This window comes from Lepisosteus platostomus, chromosome 25 (genome assembly GCF_059453375.1).
Source record: "Lepisosteus platostomus isolate fLepPlt1 chromosome 25, fLepPlt1.hap1, whole genome shotgun sequence".
Classification (NCBI taxonomy): domain Eukaryota; kingdom Metazoa; phylum Chordata; class Actinopteri; order Semionotiformes; family Lepisosteidae; genus Lepisosteus; species Lepisosteus platostomus.
Window position 1 is genome coordinate 12,979,508 of NC_142635.1, and position 18,873 is coordinate 12,998,380.

The window sequence follows — 18,873 nt, forward strand, 5'->3', positions numbered from 1 at the left end:
AAACACTTCAACTGCTAAATCAAGATGACTAATATCCAAAGTTATTTGGGGTTGTGAATGGGGCTCTCTTTTTAATCAATTATCCAACCCACAAAAATGAGTCAAAGGTCTGATAGAATCAGTGTCTTGATCCCCATGGGCCAAAAAGAAAAACGGCACGCAAAACTAACATAGGCATTGCTTCTTCACTGGTTATTTGGAAGATATTCTAGTAGTGGGCCTGTCCCATTCTGAATGCGATGATTAATCTGCTTGTTACTGGAAGAACCTAATCAAATAACTGCCAGCCAGCCCACAAACTGTTTCAGCTATGTTAATGTGGCACAAAACTGCCTTTCATCAAAGCTTATTTTCATCAGGTAAAAGAAAAACACTCTTTTTTTTTTGTTCTTCCTTTTTTTGCTTCCTGACACACCTACTCCGTAAGAGGCAGATGTTTTCCAAGGATCTGAAAATGACAGGTGGCAGGACCTGCCAGTGTGTGGGGCCCGCGGAGATGCTCGTTAGATCTTAGCTCCTCCGTCACTTGTTCCTGCTAAGGGAAGATGCACAATAATGCCAGGCTGGATTTGAGTTGCCTTTCAGAAAGCCTGGTGCTACCTGTTTATCTGATAGTGCCTTCATTTCAATTGAGTGTTAATCTTTTTCTCCGCCCGTATTTCATCTTTACTGATTCCAGCTCCACCAATGAGGACTGACTGAAAGTAGGCCCTATTGTCCTTGCTAGCACGTTATAAAACCTCCCAGCAGACATCACTCAGTACACTGAGGCCATGTGAAAGGTGTCGGTGCCTAGGAAGAGCACCCTAGAGCCCTACCTTATAGAATGATAAAGGAGTGATTGATTTCTCTTCATCTTGGTGTTACAGATGTGCACCACGATTACACGAGTATTCAGAGTCTTGAACTTTACATGGTACTTTAAACATGACTCTCTTATGACACCAAATGGATGATGCCATACATACCAGCAATTCTTCACTGGCTGAGGCATCTGCCTTGCACTTGTTTATTAAGAAACAATGGCTGCTCCCCCCCTTGGGGCTGGTGAGCCTGGCTATGCTGGCTCAGAAGTGTCACTCCTGTACTTGCAGACCCCCTTACTGGTTGCAGTGACCGCCAATGAGCCTTACATCGTACACGATCTGATTGGGCTTGGCGCCGATGTGAATGCAGTTGATGACAGGGGCCAGACAGCTCTGCACCTCGCTGCCACATACGGATACTTGGAAGTCATTCAGGTACTGATTTTATTTTTTGGCACCCTCATAGTGATTGGATTGTCCCAGTGCAATGTCTTTTTGCAGTCTCATGACAGATCTCTCAGATCTATATGTGTGGCTTAAACCTTTGGCACCACTGGGGGAAAATTGACAGGCACTGCCTGAAACCGGTCCTTTTTTTGTCTCTCTCCTCCTACTTTTGTATCTCACGGCAGCTGTCATCTTTATGATTTATGGGAGTTTATGAGGAGAAAAGAACACCTCATTACTCGGGTCTTTAGACATACTTAGTCTAAAACCTGCCCACCCCCCCACACAATGAGTATCTGAGGTATGATAAATTTAATCCAGAAGTGCAGGGCAGGACTACACCCAGTACAGAATGCCAGTCTGCTGCTCTCGCACTCACAAGAATGTGGAGATATCATTCATCAATCAAATCAAGGTGGGAGGGAACCTGGAGAGAATCCATGTGGACAACAGGGAAGATAATGATTAGTATTTAGATAAAGAGTTCTCTCTAGCAATGAACTCCCATATTCAGATGAAACTGAATATTTCTGTTATGTTTTTGGTATTTTTCAATACTAGTTTCCTGAGGAAATGTGGAGTTTTATTTGCACTCCTGCTTTTGTATAGATACTCACCTGCTGTTCACAGCTCTGCACACACCTTTTCAAATACACCCCCTCCATCTTCTCCTTTGCGACTGACTCCCTGGTTCATTCCTCACAGTAGTGGTGGTGGTTGTGGTGGTGGTGGGGGTATCGGCCTTGTCCTTATGGTCAGGGCTGTCATTATCTCAGCCAAGTGAATCAACACCAAACATTAAAATATTAAGTATGCTATCCCTATATATTTGTTGTCTTGTCCTCACATTAATTAGAACTCTATTGAACAAATGAAAGCTACTGTACGTAAGAAATATTTATTATTCACCGGGAATGTCAACAGATTACCACAAGTGCTAAAGAGGTAATGGAAATGGGCATCTGAATTTTCTGACACAATACAGGAGTATTATTTTTGTATAAATAAAACATTAGTAACCATGCTGCACGTCATCATTCTCACCACAAATGACATCTGCCAAGAGGTTAGAGAGAAGCAGAATTTTGCTTCTTTTAAGCGTGTAGTTCAGGTTGGAGACTCAAAGATACATCATTTCATATGGGTGTTATGAAACCTGACCTTCAAGGAGAAACAATTACCTCCCAGTTTTGTTTCTTTTCACCTGGAAGTCAACCATCACCATAATTGATGTGATTAGTTTTATGCATTGAGCATGTAGTCTGTCATAAGAAACCCTCACAATAATTGCAAGCTATGTGGGAAGGAGCAGCCTTGAGCCAGCTAAAACCTTTGGCTACAATGTAACCCTTTTCCTTGTTTTTCTGCAGAAACGCACATCCATGCACATTTTACATTTAAGGCAAGCCTCTGTAAGGCAGAGACCCTGCAGTGTAAACATAAACAGATGTTTGTAGGTCATAATCTGCAGTTCGGCATATTTGCATAGTCTTCCCAGTGAGTAGAACATCTAGATTCCTTTGTGTTGGGTTGCCAAAACCCTGCTTTGGCTGCATAGGGTTTTGGTAACCCTATGCAGCCATAGACATAAGCTGTTGTTGTACTCTTCTAAATGGAGGAGGGTGTATGAAGGCTGATAAGAAACCTCTGACCTCTCTACTGCAGTCTCTGATATTTTGTCTGGTATCCAACACAACAGTTAACACCATGGGTTCATGTACATCATAAGGATTCATGGAAGTAAAAATCTCAGCTGCAATGAGAGCCAGCAATGGTGTGGATCCACTGTGCCAATTGACACACACAGCTGGACTCTGCTGTGTGTGTCTGTTGTGTGATATTGAAGTTATCGTTTTACTGAGTTATTAAAGACAGTGATGTTATATCTCTCTTCTGAGTCTGGAATGCCTTGGTCCAGCTCTTCTTATGAACTGGTGAGTGAAGTGAGTGCCTAATGTCTACATTCTTGGCCTGTGCAAAACAAAGACCTTATGCAAATTGTGTTCATAATAAGGCAGGCTGGGATAAGAAAGAGGGGGTTTCCAGGAAAAAACTAGTCAATTGAAAGTTCTTCCATCCAGAACAATATTCTTTCACTCTGTCAAGGTATCTGGAATAGGAACCTTGCCAATACTTTTGCATATTTCACATTGTTTTATTTGTAAGTTCTGACTGTTAAAAGAGACAGATACCATTCTTCGAGTACCATTATTTTAGCTTTGTGTATTTTATGTTATATGGAAGTGGAGACAGATTGCAGTCCTGTCAGAACTGAATATATATATATATTGATCCAGATTTCAGAGTAACAGCTTTGTTTGTAAATATTTCAGACAGTAGTTCTTGCTTTGTTTTTGTGTCTGAAATATGAGGCAGTAGTGTCTGTGTCAATTTACAAGCTAACAGGCCCAGACTGATCTGTATGCCATTAAAAATGTGTGTGAAAAATGAGCTCACCTTCTGCCTACAGAATGTAATAGCAGAGAACACAGGTGAAGGCTTGTTTCTTTTGATAGAGGTCCCAAGAGTGGTAAGGTTTAAGCTCTCAAATCTCTAGAATAAAGCCTTATTACGGCTGTAATTTGTCATCTTTTCTTTTTTTGAAAAATATTTTTCCTGTCTTTCTCACTGTTCCAACTGCTTTGTCTATCAGTGCATCTGTTTATCTTTATAACTTGATGTATTTTTTTTATCATTGTTATTTTTTTGCAGTTATGTTAGCATTATTAGTACAAGTATTATTATTCCTGGGGTTTTTTGAAATTTTTTGAAATGGTTAGTCATTCCAGGTCTGCTTATCCCCAGAACCTGACCTTTTATGGATAATTCTCAACCTTACATTTTATTCATCTGCCCAACTAGCTCTTGCAAATATCTCAACTTTACTTGTAAAATGCATTGAGATTAAAATGCTGGCTGTACCTTCTTTAAAGCCCAGTTTTAATGCTTATCTGTGATATTACACATGTAGCACTGCAGAGCAACCTCAAAGAGTCTGTCTAGAGAAGAGTGTGTACAGTTTTAGTGAGTATCTATGAGGCTACACATAAGCTACATGGTGCTTTCTACAGCTATTTCATTTATTTGTCTGCTGAACCCTTACATCTGGGGACACTTCTTGCTTCTATTGCGTACACTGGAAAGTTTGAATTCCTTCTCATTTCCTAGGTTTCTTTGCATCAATGGATTCTGTTTTCCTTGAAATTCAAGTCAGCACCCATGAGATGCACCTTAGTGGGAACAAAAATCCCAGGAAACTGTTATGTCCAGTGAAACCTCTTGCAATCTTTTCCAAGGAAGTCTCTCTGTCAGGACATGCAGGGGTGTTTGGAGAATAGTTTCATATCTGTACACCTTTCGCCAGACCACAAACTAATACAGACAGAGGTATCTGTTTTGAGCGTATCAAACAAGTGTTTTGTTTCACCCGTGTGTTTAAAGGGGATTTTCTATAATTTGCTTCGTACAATGACATCATTTCTTCTTTCATTTTCGTTGAGGTGTATTAGCAGACTAACAACAGAGAAGACAATGTTTCTTTGGCCATAGCATATCCATTGTTAGCAAACATTGTCAAAACATTGTGTTCTTCTCTTTTCAGCATGGAATAAACCTTTACTTGTTCCATTATTAGTATTGTTTTAAAAAAATGTTTTAAAGCCAGCATCATTAATAGGGGGGATGTTGATATCAATTCTTATACATTTTCTCTGATGTGTCCTTATCAGAATAAATACATAGTCTCCATTTGTTCATGGTCCTGGTGAGAAATAGGCTTAGTGAAAATCACAAAACAAAACAATACTCTATGCTCAGAGAGGCCTTGTACCCTCATTTAGTCTAGAAATCCCAACATTCCTTGACAACTACCTTGAGATGTGACTGGCTTGTCAATTTGAGTGCTACTCAGACAGGATGGAAAACCTCTTGATTACTATTGGCAATATCTATGGAAATAGTGCAGGCCATGGACATAAAATGCAAATTTAAAGGGGATACACCCTTGCATTGTCCATTAAAATTAAAGATACCAAACAACAGTTAAGTGTTAATACTTTGCATTGTGATTATTTGTTATCCAGTCAATCAGACAGTACCAATTATGCAAAAGCTTATCCTAGCTCTTCTGGGCAGGGCTTTAGAGTGGTTAACATACTCTTGGCTCCGAAGCTCCAAAACTAAAAAAAAATACCATTTAGCAGATTGAAGGGGTAAAGATCTGCCCGTCTCCTGGTGGAACTGCTGCAGCTCCAGTCCACAGGATGTGAAGCAGGGCTGGAAATGTTTTTTTCACCCAAAACCTGCCACCACAAATTTGATTCAATTTCCAGATCCCATTCATGCACTGGTTTAGAATGAGTCCAAGCTTGGTCTGCCATTATTGGCTCTGTCTTGATGACCAATCTCTTGACCCTGTGAATATTGTATATGCCCCAGCATGCCAATGGCAGTAGCCTTTGGATCTTCTCTGAGATATGCCTCCTCCTGATTAAAGGAGCTACATTGCTGACATTTCCCCTCAACGATGAAAGGTGCCCAGCTGGTCCCTACACTGTTGTACAGCAAGCAACTAACCCAAGCAAGCTATTGTGCCACATAGAAGATCCTGTTCACCACCACTCACAGCTGATGTGTGAAGTCACTCGGGCTTGAACAAGAGATGTCAAAACGATCAGGCTCTGTCTGCGTTATGAGCAACTGTCTTCACTGGTTGAGCCACTTGAGAGACAAGCCCTACCAATTTGTTTAGGTCTTTCTTTGAACTTTTTTTTCCCCTGAGGAAGGGCTACATCCTTAATGGTCAAGAAACATTGTAAAGGCTGTTCTTATAAAGCTGCTTTTGGGACCCCTGGCTATGATGTTGTTCGGGCTGCTTGTCTTCAGAGTGCTGCAGTCTGATCTGAATTGCAGATATTCTCAAGAGATTCCTCCTTTGTCACTGCCCATATGAGTCGCAGGTATTCTGAAATGAAAGGCTTCCGAAAGCTCAATGGTTAAGATCAGACAAGCAGGGACGTGTTGTTGAGCCAATATATTGCACACCCCTAAAAATTAGTTTAAGTAACTGAAGGCCTAAAGCAAACAACATACAAGTCCAACAAATGCGAAAATGCATTTTTTTGCAATGAGAAGCGTCCTGAGCTCCATGAATTATGCAAAAATGTGTCTTGTGCCATGAGAAAGTCTACGCTGCGTGCTAATGAATGACTCAGTCGAAACTATCTGATATGTAAAAAAATGTCATTAAAAACAAACCGCTGCTCTTTTAAGTACCTACTAACTGCACGGAGGTCCTGCAGCTCAGACAGAAATGAATTTCTTCTGATTTCAGAAGTGAAATGCATGCTTGCTACAGAAACCCACAACTCTGTGTTATTACATTTTTTGGGCGGATGCTTTCATCCAAAGAGATTTACATTTGTATCCATATCCATTTCTCCAGTAAGGTGCTTTGCTGGAGCAATCTAACTGAAGCATTTTGCTCAAGGGTACAACAGCATAGCTCCACCCAAGATATGAATCTACAACCTTCCAGTGAAAGACCAGGAGCCCCTGCCACTGCTCCACACTGCTGCCCATTATAAGACCATTCTGCAGTACGTGCTGAAAGATAAAACTCATGCCACTATTGCATATTTGGTTGTATGAAGAAAAAATAGTTTTCTTTTCTGAAGACTTCTTCAGTGTCGGATTGAAACTGCGTTGCCGTGTAGACTTCGGTGAGGTTGCCAAAGCTTGGCAACACAGCCACAGTCCTTAAAAACAGGATCAGCACTACAAACGTGAGACCCCAAAGCAGCACCGCTGTTTGCACATCAGTCTAAGTTTAATTGTCGAAGTGCAATTTAAAAGCAATGAGTGTCCAGACCCAATTGAGACTGCTTTAAAGCAAAGTTCCAGATAGAGGTGCGTACAAGGTATATACTGGCTCTTGTTCAGTGCGTCATACTCTTAGAAACAGCAGCTCCCCTTCTAGTCAGACAGCCATCCTATGAATGACAATGCTCAGATGTAGAAAGGCCCTTGGAAATGAGGAAATAAAGAGACTGAAATCGCAGTTGTGCAGTGGTTAACACTGTTGCCATCCAGCACTGGGGCCCTGAGTTGGGTTTCTATATTTTCCCCATGTTTGTGTGCGTTTCCTCTGGGTGTTCAGGTCTCCTCCTATGTTCTGAAGATTTACTGATTGGCTGCTGGCGTAAGTGTGTGTGTATTTGTCGCTGCGTGTCTGTCTTGCGCCCAGTGCATGTCATGATAGCCTATCCCCAAGACCCGGAGCTGAAAGATGCCATTAGAAAATAGGTGGACGGAAAAGGCAGCTTAGATGATACATTACTTCCCCACTGTATTTATTACATTTCTTATTGCTGTTGTAGGTAGGATACACTTTTAATTGTTCTTTTTTTGCTTTTAGGTTATTCTGTCTTCTGCAACAGCTGTCAACTTAGAAATGCTGGACTTTGAAGGTAAAAAAAAATTAACAGATAAAAGCCAGAGTATCAAAGTGACTTCTATACTGCCACCTTTTCTGATTTTTGTTGCACGGCATGACAGTTTGGTGAAAATGAGAAATGATCCTACTCCAGTTTCCTCGTTTGTGGAATCCAGCCAAGGCGTCATTAAAGCACTGTCTGTTGAAATGCTGCAAGGCTTCTTCGCGTTGGGGACATTCTTAGGAACGATGTTTACTCTTGCCTAGTTCATCGTGTTCTCAGTGGATGTTTTGAATACGTTAAGTGTTTGCTCACTAGAGGCACCTTTGGATGCAGTTGTAATTTGACTTGGTTTGCCCATACTGCGTTACACGCGAGGGGAAATGCAGCTGCAGTTTTGTTTTTGTCTTTGTCTTTGAGACTGACACGGCTTATTTCAGACGCCGCTGCTATTACAATCTTCCCCATGGGCTGAGAAAGAAATGTGTCAGACTATTGCAAATCTGTACATTTGGATGTTGTTCTGATTTAGCATGTTATACTCTTAACATCCCGTTGTCAAATAATAACAACGGTCATAACAGAGTGTGCTGTTAACAAGGGATGTGTCTTCATTTATCATCCTAGGTCATACACCACTCCACTGTGCTGTTCTGACCCACAATGCCATGCACCGGGAAGTACAGCACGACCTCACAATCTCGATGGAGACAGTTAAAGATGTGGAAAGCCATCTTGTAAAGGTCATGGACTGCATTAAGTTACTAGTTCAGGCAGGAGCCTGTGTTACAAGCCAGGTAGGATAACACAATTACTCAAAAAGATATGGTACTATCGCAATGACTATTGCTTCCTGCTGCCTATTAGTGGCAGAGATAGGCACATTTCACCACATGAACCTAGGAAAGAGAATAACCATAACTGAGATTACACAGAACCACAAAGGCAGAAATCTGCATTTCTGCATTGCTACCAATAAACAAAAGGGCTTTCAAATTATTCACCTTTTCTGTTGCAGGACATAAAGAGCAATAAATCTGTTCTGCATCTGACTGTTCAAGAAGGGAATTATCGCCTGCTAAAGTTTTTCTTGGATCTCAGCATTGGAATGTCTGAAGATTTCATTAACATGAAGGTAATCCTGCTGTCAGGGTGTAAATGTAAGCTTTGATAAGCTTTCTCTGATGCCCACGTTTCGCCAGTGACATCAGGCTCCTCCAGTTTTATGGTAAATTTTACTTCGGTATTTTTTTTCTTCTTGGAATGAAGCCGACCTGTGTGTTTTAACTTGAAGGCAGCCTCCTGGTTCCTGGAGTCTACATGTTTTCCCTGTGCTCTCTTGGGGTTTTGCCAGGTCCTGTGCTTTCCGCCCTCCTCTCAAAGGCAGGGCTGTGGTTGACTGATCACTATCTGGGATTGGATAGAGAAATTGTTGAGGGGATTTGCTCCCAGTGCATCCAGTCTGGGCAATGCTAGATTATTGTGACATCATTCATCTGACATGCACTACACCAGTATTGTCCCCTTATCCTTTAGACACTTTTAGTGGCCTGGCACCACTCATTTGTCGCTGCAGTCTGACTGACCCCCTCTGGGCTCATAGATATGTTTATCCTCTTTTTGGCAAGACTGAGAAGATTTGTTTCGTCTCCTGATCCTCCCTGTTCTCTTCCATCTCCCAGCTCTTATCCTTTTGCTCTCCACCCTGTCCCTCGGGGGTAGTCTCTTGTGTTGCGTGTGGGGTGCACTCTGTCATTTTCTCCGTGAGGCCAATAGTGCTCTCTCACCTCACATTTTCTCCTCATCTAGGCACAGCGGGTCTGTTATGATTCACTCCCATCACGGCTTTAGCTCGCCTGCCTCTCCTTCATTCTTTTCCTCCAGATCTTCTTAATGATCTTTAGAACTACCTCTACCTCGCTCTGATCCACCTGCCGGTGATTAGGACACGGCATTCACTAGGATTTACTGTGTGGTTTGTGTGGTGAACTACAGTGAGATGATGCACTGTTGTCTGGTCAGGCAGTCCCTCCCCTCCTTCATTCACAAACACTAGCTATCGGCACACTTCACCTCTCAGCCTGGCAAAGAGTCTACCTATCTTTTCACTACTGGTAAATATTAATAAATTATTCTTACACTTGTATAATTGCTCTTCTGGATACTCCACTAAAAGCGCTTTACAGGTAATGGGGTCTCTCCTCCCCCACCACCAGTGTGCAGCCCCACTTGGACGATGTGACAGCAGCCAGACTGCGCCAGTCCGCTCACCACACCCATGGTAATGCACTCTAATGCTCTCAGTTACTCAGGAGTATCGATAATTCCAAGGATGCCCATCCCAATAGTTCTTTTCCCTCCATTGAATGCGGCTCATTCTTCCAAGCACCCCGAACTCAAAGCTGATGTGTGTCTAATTTTATACCTATTTCTGGTTGCTTTTAGCAGCCATCTTGGCTCAAGGGCACACACTACTGGGCTGAGCTGGAGCCAAGATGGTGGCTTCCAACAGAAGCCTCTTCTCACTCTGTCACACACTACCAGAGAAATATCATCAAGTGAGCACGATGGGCCTAATGGATTCCTCCCATTTTCTGGCAATCTTATGTTAAGATCATGCATTGGAGTTGAATAAAGTAAAGGTTTGATCCAGAAACGTTCTATTTTCTCTTAATAATGCAAAGTGCAAGTGGCATTCTGGTACAGCAGTGTCGATAAATGACGCTAGATGTTTCCAAAAGCTTGGCAAAGATGTCCTTCCTTTTATGAACACAACTGTACGTGCATACTGTACATGGTAGGTCACCTCTACTTTTCTGGCAATCTTATGTTAAGATCATTCACTGGAGTTGAATAAAGTAAAGGTTTGATCCTGAAACGTTCTATTTTCTCCGAAAAATGCACAGTGCGAGTAGCAGCAGTCTTAATAAATGACGCTAGATGTTTTCAAAAGATTGACAAAGATCTCCTTCCTCTTAGGAACACAACCGTACGCGCATACATCTTCAGAGAGAAGTTGCCATGGTGATCCCCGCGGCGCGACGGGCCTCTTCATCCCTTCTGTATTCCGACCGTTTCAAGGGCTAATTTTCTGTGCCGCCAGGCTCACGGGAACAGCGCTCTCCACATGGCAGCCGGCCTGAGGAACGAGGTGTACCAGGAGGAGATCGTGAAGCTGCTGCTGTGCCACGGAGCTGAGCCCGGCATCCGTAACCTGGACAATGACCAGCCCATCCACCTGGTGCAGCCCGGGGAGGAGGGTGACCGGGTAGGCACTCGCGGCGGTTTGAGTGGGTTCTGATTAGTGGAACCCCACCAGCAAACCTCTCCTGAAAGCGCATGTACAGTATGGATTGGCTCAAGATAAAAACAGCTGAAAGCAGACGTAAGATGGAAATATTCTTTAAGTTCTAGGTGTGCCTCCTCTAGGCTACGCTTGCAAATCGGGGAGCACACATTTCTCAGATCCTTGGCGATTGACTAAAATGCCTTTGTTTTTTTTCTGTTAATGGAGGGCAAACCATTTCATGCCAGAATCACCAGCATTTGTATGCAGTGCACAGCACCAGTGGCAAAAGAATATAAGTGATGTTTCATGTGTTGTTGAACTGACCAGCAGATGATCAACTGCTATTTTCAACAGTCTGCACACACTCCGGATTAATCCAATGGACAACACGCCTATGCTTCCAAAGTTTACAGCAGAGCAAAAATCGAGCTGATCTATGTTTACCATTTGCCAAGGCTTTCTCTTCCAAGTTAGTATATTCTTAAAGAGCTGGCAGGGTTAAAGAATGCCAAGGAATTAAATTAAACAGGGATCAAAGTGAAGGACAAAAAGAAATACTGTCAATGTCATGTCATTTGGTTTGTACCAACATGCAACATTCCCACAGATTCCAAAAGGTGGTCAACGAGTTAATGAAAATGTAGGAAAATGAAGTGCATATTGATGGGTTTATTTCTTCTGTAATAGTGTCTAGAATACTTTATTTTTTTCTTCATGGAGTACGTCAGATGCTAATGGAGGCACCTGTGTCTCGGACTAATTGCACACGTTTTATGTTGCATAATATTAATTATGTATTTACAGATAAGGCAGCTGTTGAGAAGGGGGAAAACATTCCTGTCAGCCAGTCATCGGAGTTCAACATGCCAGGAAACCTGAAGAGATAAAGATATTTTACTACTGAATCATCGACCCAGCAATCTTTAGCTATGATAAATTTTAACTTATCGTGAAAGTCTTGATGCGTAATAATACACCAATTTGTGATGTAAAGATTGAAACTGTTTGAAACCGATGTTGAACGATATTCTGTGGATTTGCTTTTCCTGGTCTCAGAAGAAGACTAATTCTGAAATCTGTAGCATATGTGACATGTCTAAATTAATCTGAGACTGAAGAACTAATTAATAGTTTTTCAAAACATTACTGAAAAAACACTCTATTGGTTTCAGACAAGAAATTGTTGGGACTAGGAGTTAGATTGCCTCAAAGGATGATGGAGTCTTTTAACTAGATTACATTAAAAAAGTAATTTTTTTCTTCCAGTTCTCAAAATTTGTGCCTAGAATTTAGCATCATCATGTACAGATGATTACATGGCTAGAAGCTAAAATATAGCAGGACCAGTAGTCTTTAAAGTAGATTCCATACTTTAAAATTGTCACATCCTTTCATTTATAATCAAACTGCATCGTCTTGGCTGTTGCAAGGTATTTTTTTAGTTTTATATTTCTATTTATTATCAATGAATCAATTAGATCATCTGATATAGGTTTCACATTGAACAACTCAGTGACAACTCATTCATTTTGGTAACAAGCTATTTGTTGAAGTCATGGAGAGATTAGTATAACTGAAGTATTTTGGGATGTTTTGGGAGAGATTCTGAAGTGATGCTGCTGAAACAATTGATTGTGCATATTTAGAAATGGTCCACACTGCCCTGGGATGTGGAAAATGTACACAGAACTGTATTTCACTAGAAATAGTCAGATACCTTAGGGTTGAGATTCAAGATTTATTTGAAAACGAATCACAATACATTGAACAAAGACAGCCAGACTGAATGGTCAGTATTTCAAAACACGATACAGTTCATGCAACAGGCAAGCAAGTTGAACTAACTGTAACAAGTAATCTTCACTTTATTGGGATTGAGAGGGGGATATGTGTTAGCAGTAAAAACTGAATGGCAGAACCGAATAATAAAAAAGTAACTAACCAATCAGATATATTCTGGGAAGAAAAGCATAGAGAGGATAGAAACCAAGTCAAAGTCCAGTGTATATAAGAATTAAACAAGATGTTGGTAAAAAGGAATTTTAATTTTCCAGTTAACAGTTAGTAAAAGAACTTAAAAGGCCTTTGAATACTGAGGAATTAATTTAAAAATGTGCGATTATTATGGATAGATATGTTTTTGCGAAATGCAGTGCTGATTACAACTTCTATGTTTTCATTAATTTATGCAACAAATATGGAACTTTCTGCTACCAAGATTCAGTTCCATTGTACCAAGGGTAGTCATAAATAGGTAGTCTAAAAATGTCTAGATCATCGCAAATTATCAGCCAAAGACTATTTTTTTTTTGCAGTGAAAATGTACCTCTTTGCCAAAGTCTTTTTGTCTTGATGGGCTTACTCTCTCATGGTATATTCAGCTGGCAATATGATTGTGTGAAAATTCTGTCTACGTCTACCCCTCTAATGTTAGAGAGGACAGAGCGATTCATTAAACTGGCCAGTAGCATTATTCTTAGCTTTGTAGACAACACAGATGTTTTAATATTCCTTCCATATAATTGCATGAATTATACACATATAGATTTTCTTCCTGGTGATTCAGGTGTTTCGCAATAGTCCTTTGATTCCATGGATGATTCTTATGGCAAATCTCAGTTGCTCAAGCCCAGGTAATTAGGAGAGCAAATATGAACACAAACGTCGAAGAGGCTTGTTCACAACACCTGTTGTTTGAAATCGTGTGGAACGTTGTGAAAGTCAAGACAACAGGAGCAAATTGGAAATGTCAAGTATTCCTTTAGTCTTGTGTAGTGTTTAACAAGAGGACTCCTTTTGACAGCAGTATTATTCTCTTGCATTTTATACGTAATGTGCAATGAAAGCTATAGTGTATTCATAACTGGAATTTCCTTTAGGGCAGCTCAATATTTAGTTTGAAATTGGAACAAACTGCTTTTCTTAGTATCCTGTTTCTATAATCGGACAAATCTATCAGCAGCTTGGGGCACAGCCTCCTGAGACTACTGAGGGATGAAGCGGTTAGTTATCCGTTAGGATTTCTGTGAAATGAATTTGTTGATTGCCATGCAGTCATCTTTAATGTTTTAATTTTTTGGAAAGCTTACCGACAAGAAAACCCCGAAAGGCTCTTCAAACATTTGCAAACGTCCGAGGTAGAATGTATTGTTCTTGTTATGCTGTTTTTACGTTATATGGTGACACATGCTACTAACACTTTTAACTCTTGCTGTGCACTTTCTTGTTTCATTGATCAAGTAAGACAAGAGTTTGGCAAAAGCACACCATGTAGTAGTCTTGTATCTTTCTGGTAATTCTCCACCTCAATGGTTAATGTTCTCATCCTGCACATTTTGATGCTCGTTATGTTTGTAGCTTCCAAATGATCTCAGCGACTGTTCTATTTCATGGTGTAGACATTTTATTCACAACTCACACTGTGAAAAACTGAAATGGATTGTATTCTTGAATGTTTTAATGTTGCACAAGCTTAATAAATTAAACTCTCTTTATGTGAGTCATCTTTGTGTGCTGATCAGGTGTGGACAACAAATAACAGATGATCACTCCTTAACTTAGGTTATACATATAGGTTGTCCTGCTAAGACAATAGTTGATATGATTCTTTTTCTGCACCTCCTACATATCCCAAATTATTTTAGCATCGCCTTATAAGGAAGGACATTTGACAAATTTGTTTGGAGACTGAAAACTGGCTTAGTGGAGTTTTAAATTACTTGGCCAGATCTTCAAGCCTTCACAGACAAAAATGACATTTGCCACAAATCTTCACGTTATACAATGTGTTTTGGGCTTTTCTGTATATGTGATATGTAAGTGTTGATTTTGCTTTTGTTCCTGGTTTAACTGTTTCTCATAACAGATGTCTTATGTGAAAGAGTCCCATAGACATTCTTCCTTCTATAGGTGCCTTCTGGGCATTATGAAGAACGCATCCTAATTTACATTCATCTCCCACTCCCCTAATACCGGCCCTGTTGAGACTTCCTCTCTAATAATTTAAATAAGATATATACAGTCACCAAAGAACCTTCGATAGCACATAGACTTGAAAACCAACACTAGCAATTCTTGGTATTAGAGAAATGTTCAAGTAATGTTTAAATATTTTTAATTAATGTACCTTATGGAAGAAAACAGGCTTTGCTTTGTACCGGTTCATGCAGATTGCAGGTATTTTCTACCATGCTGTTGCTGTTTTTGTGCTTATGAAGTGCACAGGAACACCAAGCATAAATTAATTAAATGAATTAACAGTCTTGTACTTGAAATGACCATTACCTAGAAAATCTGCAGATTGTTTTCCACATTTTTATCAGACAAATAAGCAAAATGAGGGATTTTCACTTGACTTCCTTACTACTTCTCATACTAGGAATTCAATCTCAAAGACTTTCTGGGAACAGGGACATTATTTTTTTTCTTAAAACTAAAAAAAAAAAAACACGTAAGTGAACCTTTGACTTGTTCATGATAAAGTGTGATTTTGACAAGTGCTGATCAGAGAGGATGAAGGAAGTAGTTTGCATGAAATTCAGAGAGTTCTGTTCTGTTTTATTTGGCTGCAATTTTATTTTCTAACCGTATACTCAGTTCAGCAGGATCTCTTAGATTGTTGCTAGTCAGAATAGGCCCCAGTGTTTGCGCATGGCTTTTCAGAGATATGAAGTTTCATTTTTGATTATGACTCCATTATGTTTCTTGCACTTTATGCCTATTGTCATGGGCTTTAACACAAAAGCTGATATGAATGTAAAATCATATAAAAACAGATGATCAACCCCTCTGTGCTGACTTCCCTTGTTCTTGGTATTTTTCCTTCTTTCCCAGACCCATGGTGCGTGGAATGAACATGCGGTGAAATTGTCTGTGAGTCACCTAGGACTTTGGCTTTGGCTCTTGTTTCTTCCCACCAATGCAAAAACATTATTTCTCATTGTTTTGCCTTTTGATCTGGCAGTGAGTTGAATTATTATTTTACACCCTTTTCTCTGTACTGGCTCTGTGCCCGGTCTTTCCCAATTCCCAGTTATTTGCCTTTTGAGGAGGCAGTAGCAGTACTCAGCACTGTTAAGACTACTGAGAAACACCTTTATTTTGAAACACTTTTCCCCACAAGTAATACTGCTTTCCTAAAATGACTTTGCTATGAAGCACTTTACCTATTGAATTGGGTATCCTCATTCCTGGTCCTGGAGAACTGGTGTATCTGTAGGTTTTTCAGGCATCTTTAAAGCACCATTACATAAAAAACCTGAGAGAAGTTGATAAATTGGTCCAATAAAGCCAATAGGATGCTGGCTCATGTCATTAAGAGTCCATCTGGACTGGAAACCTGTAGTTCACTGGTTCCCAATTCTGGTTCTGGTGACTTGTTTTCATTCCAGCCATTAGATCACTGAAGCCTTACGTGATCTAAGTAGCTGCTTCAATTGAATATTTGCATGTTGTTTCTAATCACAAGTTTGGGATTTTATTTCACTTACAAAACGCAATGGTTAAAAGCTGCAACGTGTTTAAGACTTGGGAACAAACAGTTCAAATTAATCATATTATTATTCAGTCAATGAAGGGTTTGATTGTGTTACTAAGGGCTGGTCTGGAACAAAACCCAATAGGTATGTGAGTCACCGGGACTAGGATTGGGAATCACTGCAGTAGACGTACTATCCAACACAAGGATTAAGGACCCCCTGTCATATATAGTACCGCTCCTCTGAAATTCGTTAACAGTGAAACACTGTTGCCCACAACCAATACTGTTCAAGTTAAGGTGAAACAGCGATTTGTTTGCTCATCACCAATCATAAACTAAAAAAATCAATTGTTCTAATTCCTATCCTGTTGGTTTACTAGGTGGGTGCTGATGGCAGACATCTCTGCAATATCCTGCTGTCACCGATGTCCTGATACACTGACCGTGTGAACCACAGGCATTTTGAAAGACATTTTCATCCTAAAGCTTAAGGACGTGTGAGGACATGTTATTGGGAAAATGCACTCCTCCCCCTACAGATTATTTTTTCCTTAAGTGAGGGGAAATCCAAGCAAAGAATCTCTCAGGCAAACCACTAAAAACACAACATGTCACCTTGAGCAAACACTTAAGGGCAATCAATGGTAATATTGACATAATTTAAGGTTGTTGTCACAGGCACCTGTTCCACAGATAGAATCTCACCTCACAACTAAAGAAAGGTAGAAATATACAAGGTTTTCTGAGTCATCTGATGCCCACTCCTTTGCTTCTTCAAACTGAGTCTGCCATACTCACGTCTGTGGGGTTTGAGAAATTAAGCCGGAGGTGGAGATAGTGAATATGAAATCTAGGGGGAAAGGCGGGGGAAATGGGAAATTACCTGGCAAAAGCAGCTCACTGCACCTGCTAGTCCAAAATCATTTCCTTGTGACTGTGCAGCTTGAGCAGCGGCCTTTTGAATGGGACATTCTACTGAGCTTCAGTGCACTGTTTAGTTATTAAGGCTACCACTGTGCATTGCTGAGAAAGCCTGGGTGTAATTTAGCTGGAACACTCTGCCCCAGAGTTGGTTTCAGCTAAGACTGCAGTTATTACTTTTTTTGGAGGGTATTAATTCAGTGCAGCTATAGTTTAAATTTTTCATGATCCTTTAAGATGATACCATTAGGCATTCGTGTGAAATGGCATTTTGTCCTTCAAAGCAACAGTAGTTTGTTTTATTCTCCTTCCACTAATACCTTCAGTCAAGAATTAGGTTAAATATTTACTGCAATAGCAATTACCCTGTGTTGAATGCATACCCATATTTCGATATCCCAAAATATCAAGGCTGTTCCAGAACCAGAGTGGAAATGTACAGTATTGGTCTCCTTTGATATGAGAATATTGTGTTAACATCCTTGATAAATGACCTTTCTTTTGAGCTCCCTTTTTCATACAAAATCATGCAGAACTTACAAGACTGAGAGTAAGAAATACGCTCTGAACAGACTCGTCTTACTGTTGCGCGTTACTGTTATGCACAACCTTCTGAATGTCTGCTTACGTAATGTTCGAACACATACTAGCTGTGCACTCGAAATATATTTAAGGGAAAAGCAAATTTGTAACGTATTGGTAACCAATAAGTAGGCATATTGTATATCCTTCTTTGGCGTTTTTTTCCCAGATAAACGTGCTGGTACTTCGACGCCTTTAGGAAACGGGACTCTGGCGTTTGCGCAAAAACGCGTTTTTGGTTCATAGGTGGTATCTGAAGATAACAGCTACCTGCCTGTAATTATATATTAGGGGGTCCAAGAGAAGAAGCCTTCTTCTTCCGTTTTTTTATGTGGAAAGAAAAGTATTTTCCTTGCATGTCTGCAGGTAGGTCACAGTCAGCTGTCTCGGCAAACGGAGCAAGCGCTCCCCGTCAGCTCTTAGAAAGTGGTAGAAGGTTTGTAATTAGTCTCGGCCCTGTACCAATTATCCAGAACTCCCCTCATTCAGGAGTTTGATGACTGTAACCAATTGGACTGGACTTCAGAAGAAAAAAAGGCTAATTGTGGGAGTGTTTGATACATTATTTTTCCCGCATGTGCCTGTATATAAATTGTCTGTTAAGAACGTTGCAGTCAGAAATAATGGAGGCAAATTTCCATTAGTAAAAGAGGAGGGACTACGGTACATGAAGTTGCATTTGTTGAATGTATTGGAAATTCTAGTTTAACGAGGGTATTTTCAGAACCAAGGCCTGAACTAAACAGATCAGGTACAGACACCAGCTAGCACTGGTGATTAAGGCACCAGCTGGACCACAATCACAGCAGACAGAAATCTGTCGGGACCAGGCTTGTAAAACACTGCTATAGACCTCCTGAAACAGATTTGTTTTCCATTTTTACCCTTTCTCATCCGTGCTTTCAGAAGGAAAAG

General features: G+C 40.5%; 1 protein-coding gene across 5 annotated transcripts in view; it reads left to right on the forward strand.

The window, feature by feature from the left end:
- Positions 1-14,470, forward strand: part of LOC148641129 (NF-kappa-B inhibitor delta-like) — an 84,883-nt gene extending 70,413 nt beyond the window's left edge. For all 5 annotated transcript variants that reach the window (XM_088618840.1, XM_088618841.1, XM_088618842.1 and 2 more), the window contains 6 exons: positions 1,095-1,241; positions 7,669-7,720; positions 8,315-8,484; positions 8,706-8,822; positions 10,791-10,955; positions 11,781-14,470. In XM_088618840.1, coding sequence (XP_088474966.1) covers positions 1,095-1,241; positions 7,669-7,720; positions 8,315-8,484; positions 8,706-8,822; positions 10,791-10,955; positions 11,781-11,855 — 726 coding nt within the window. In that variant the 3' untranslated portion in view covers positions 11,856-14,470. The remainder of the gene's footprint in view (positions 1-1,094; positions 1,242-7,668; positions 7,721-8,314; positions 8,485-8,705; positions 8,823-10,790; positions 10,956-11,780) is intronic.
- Positions 14,471-18,873: the final 4,403 nt, after the last annotated feature.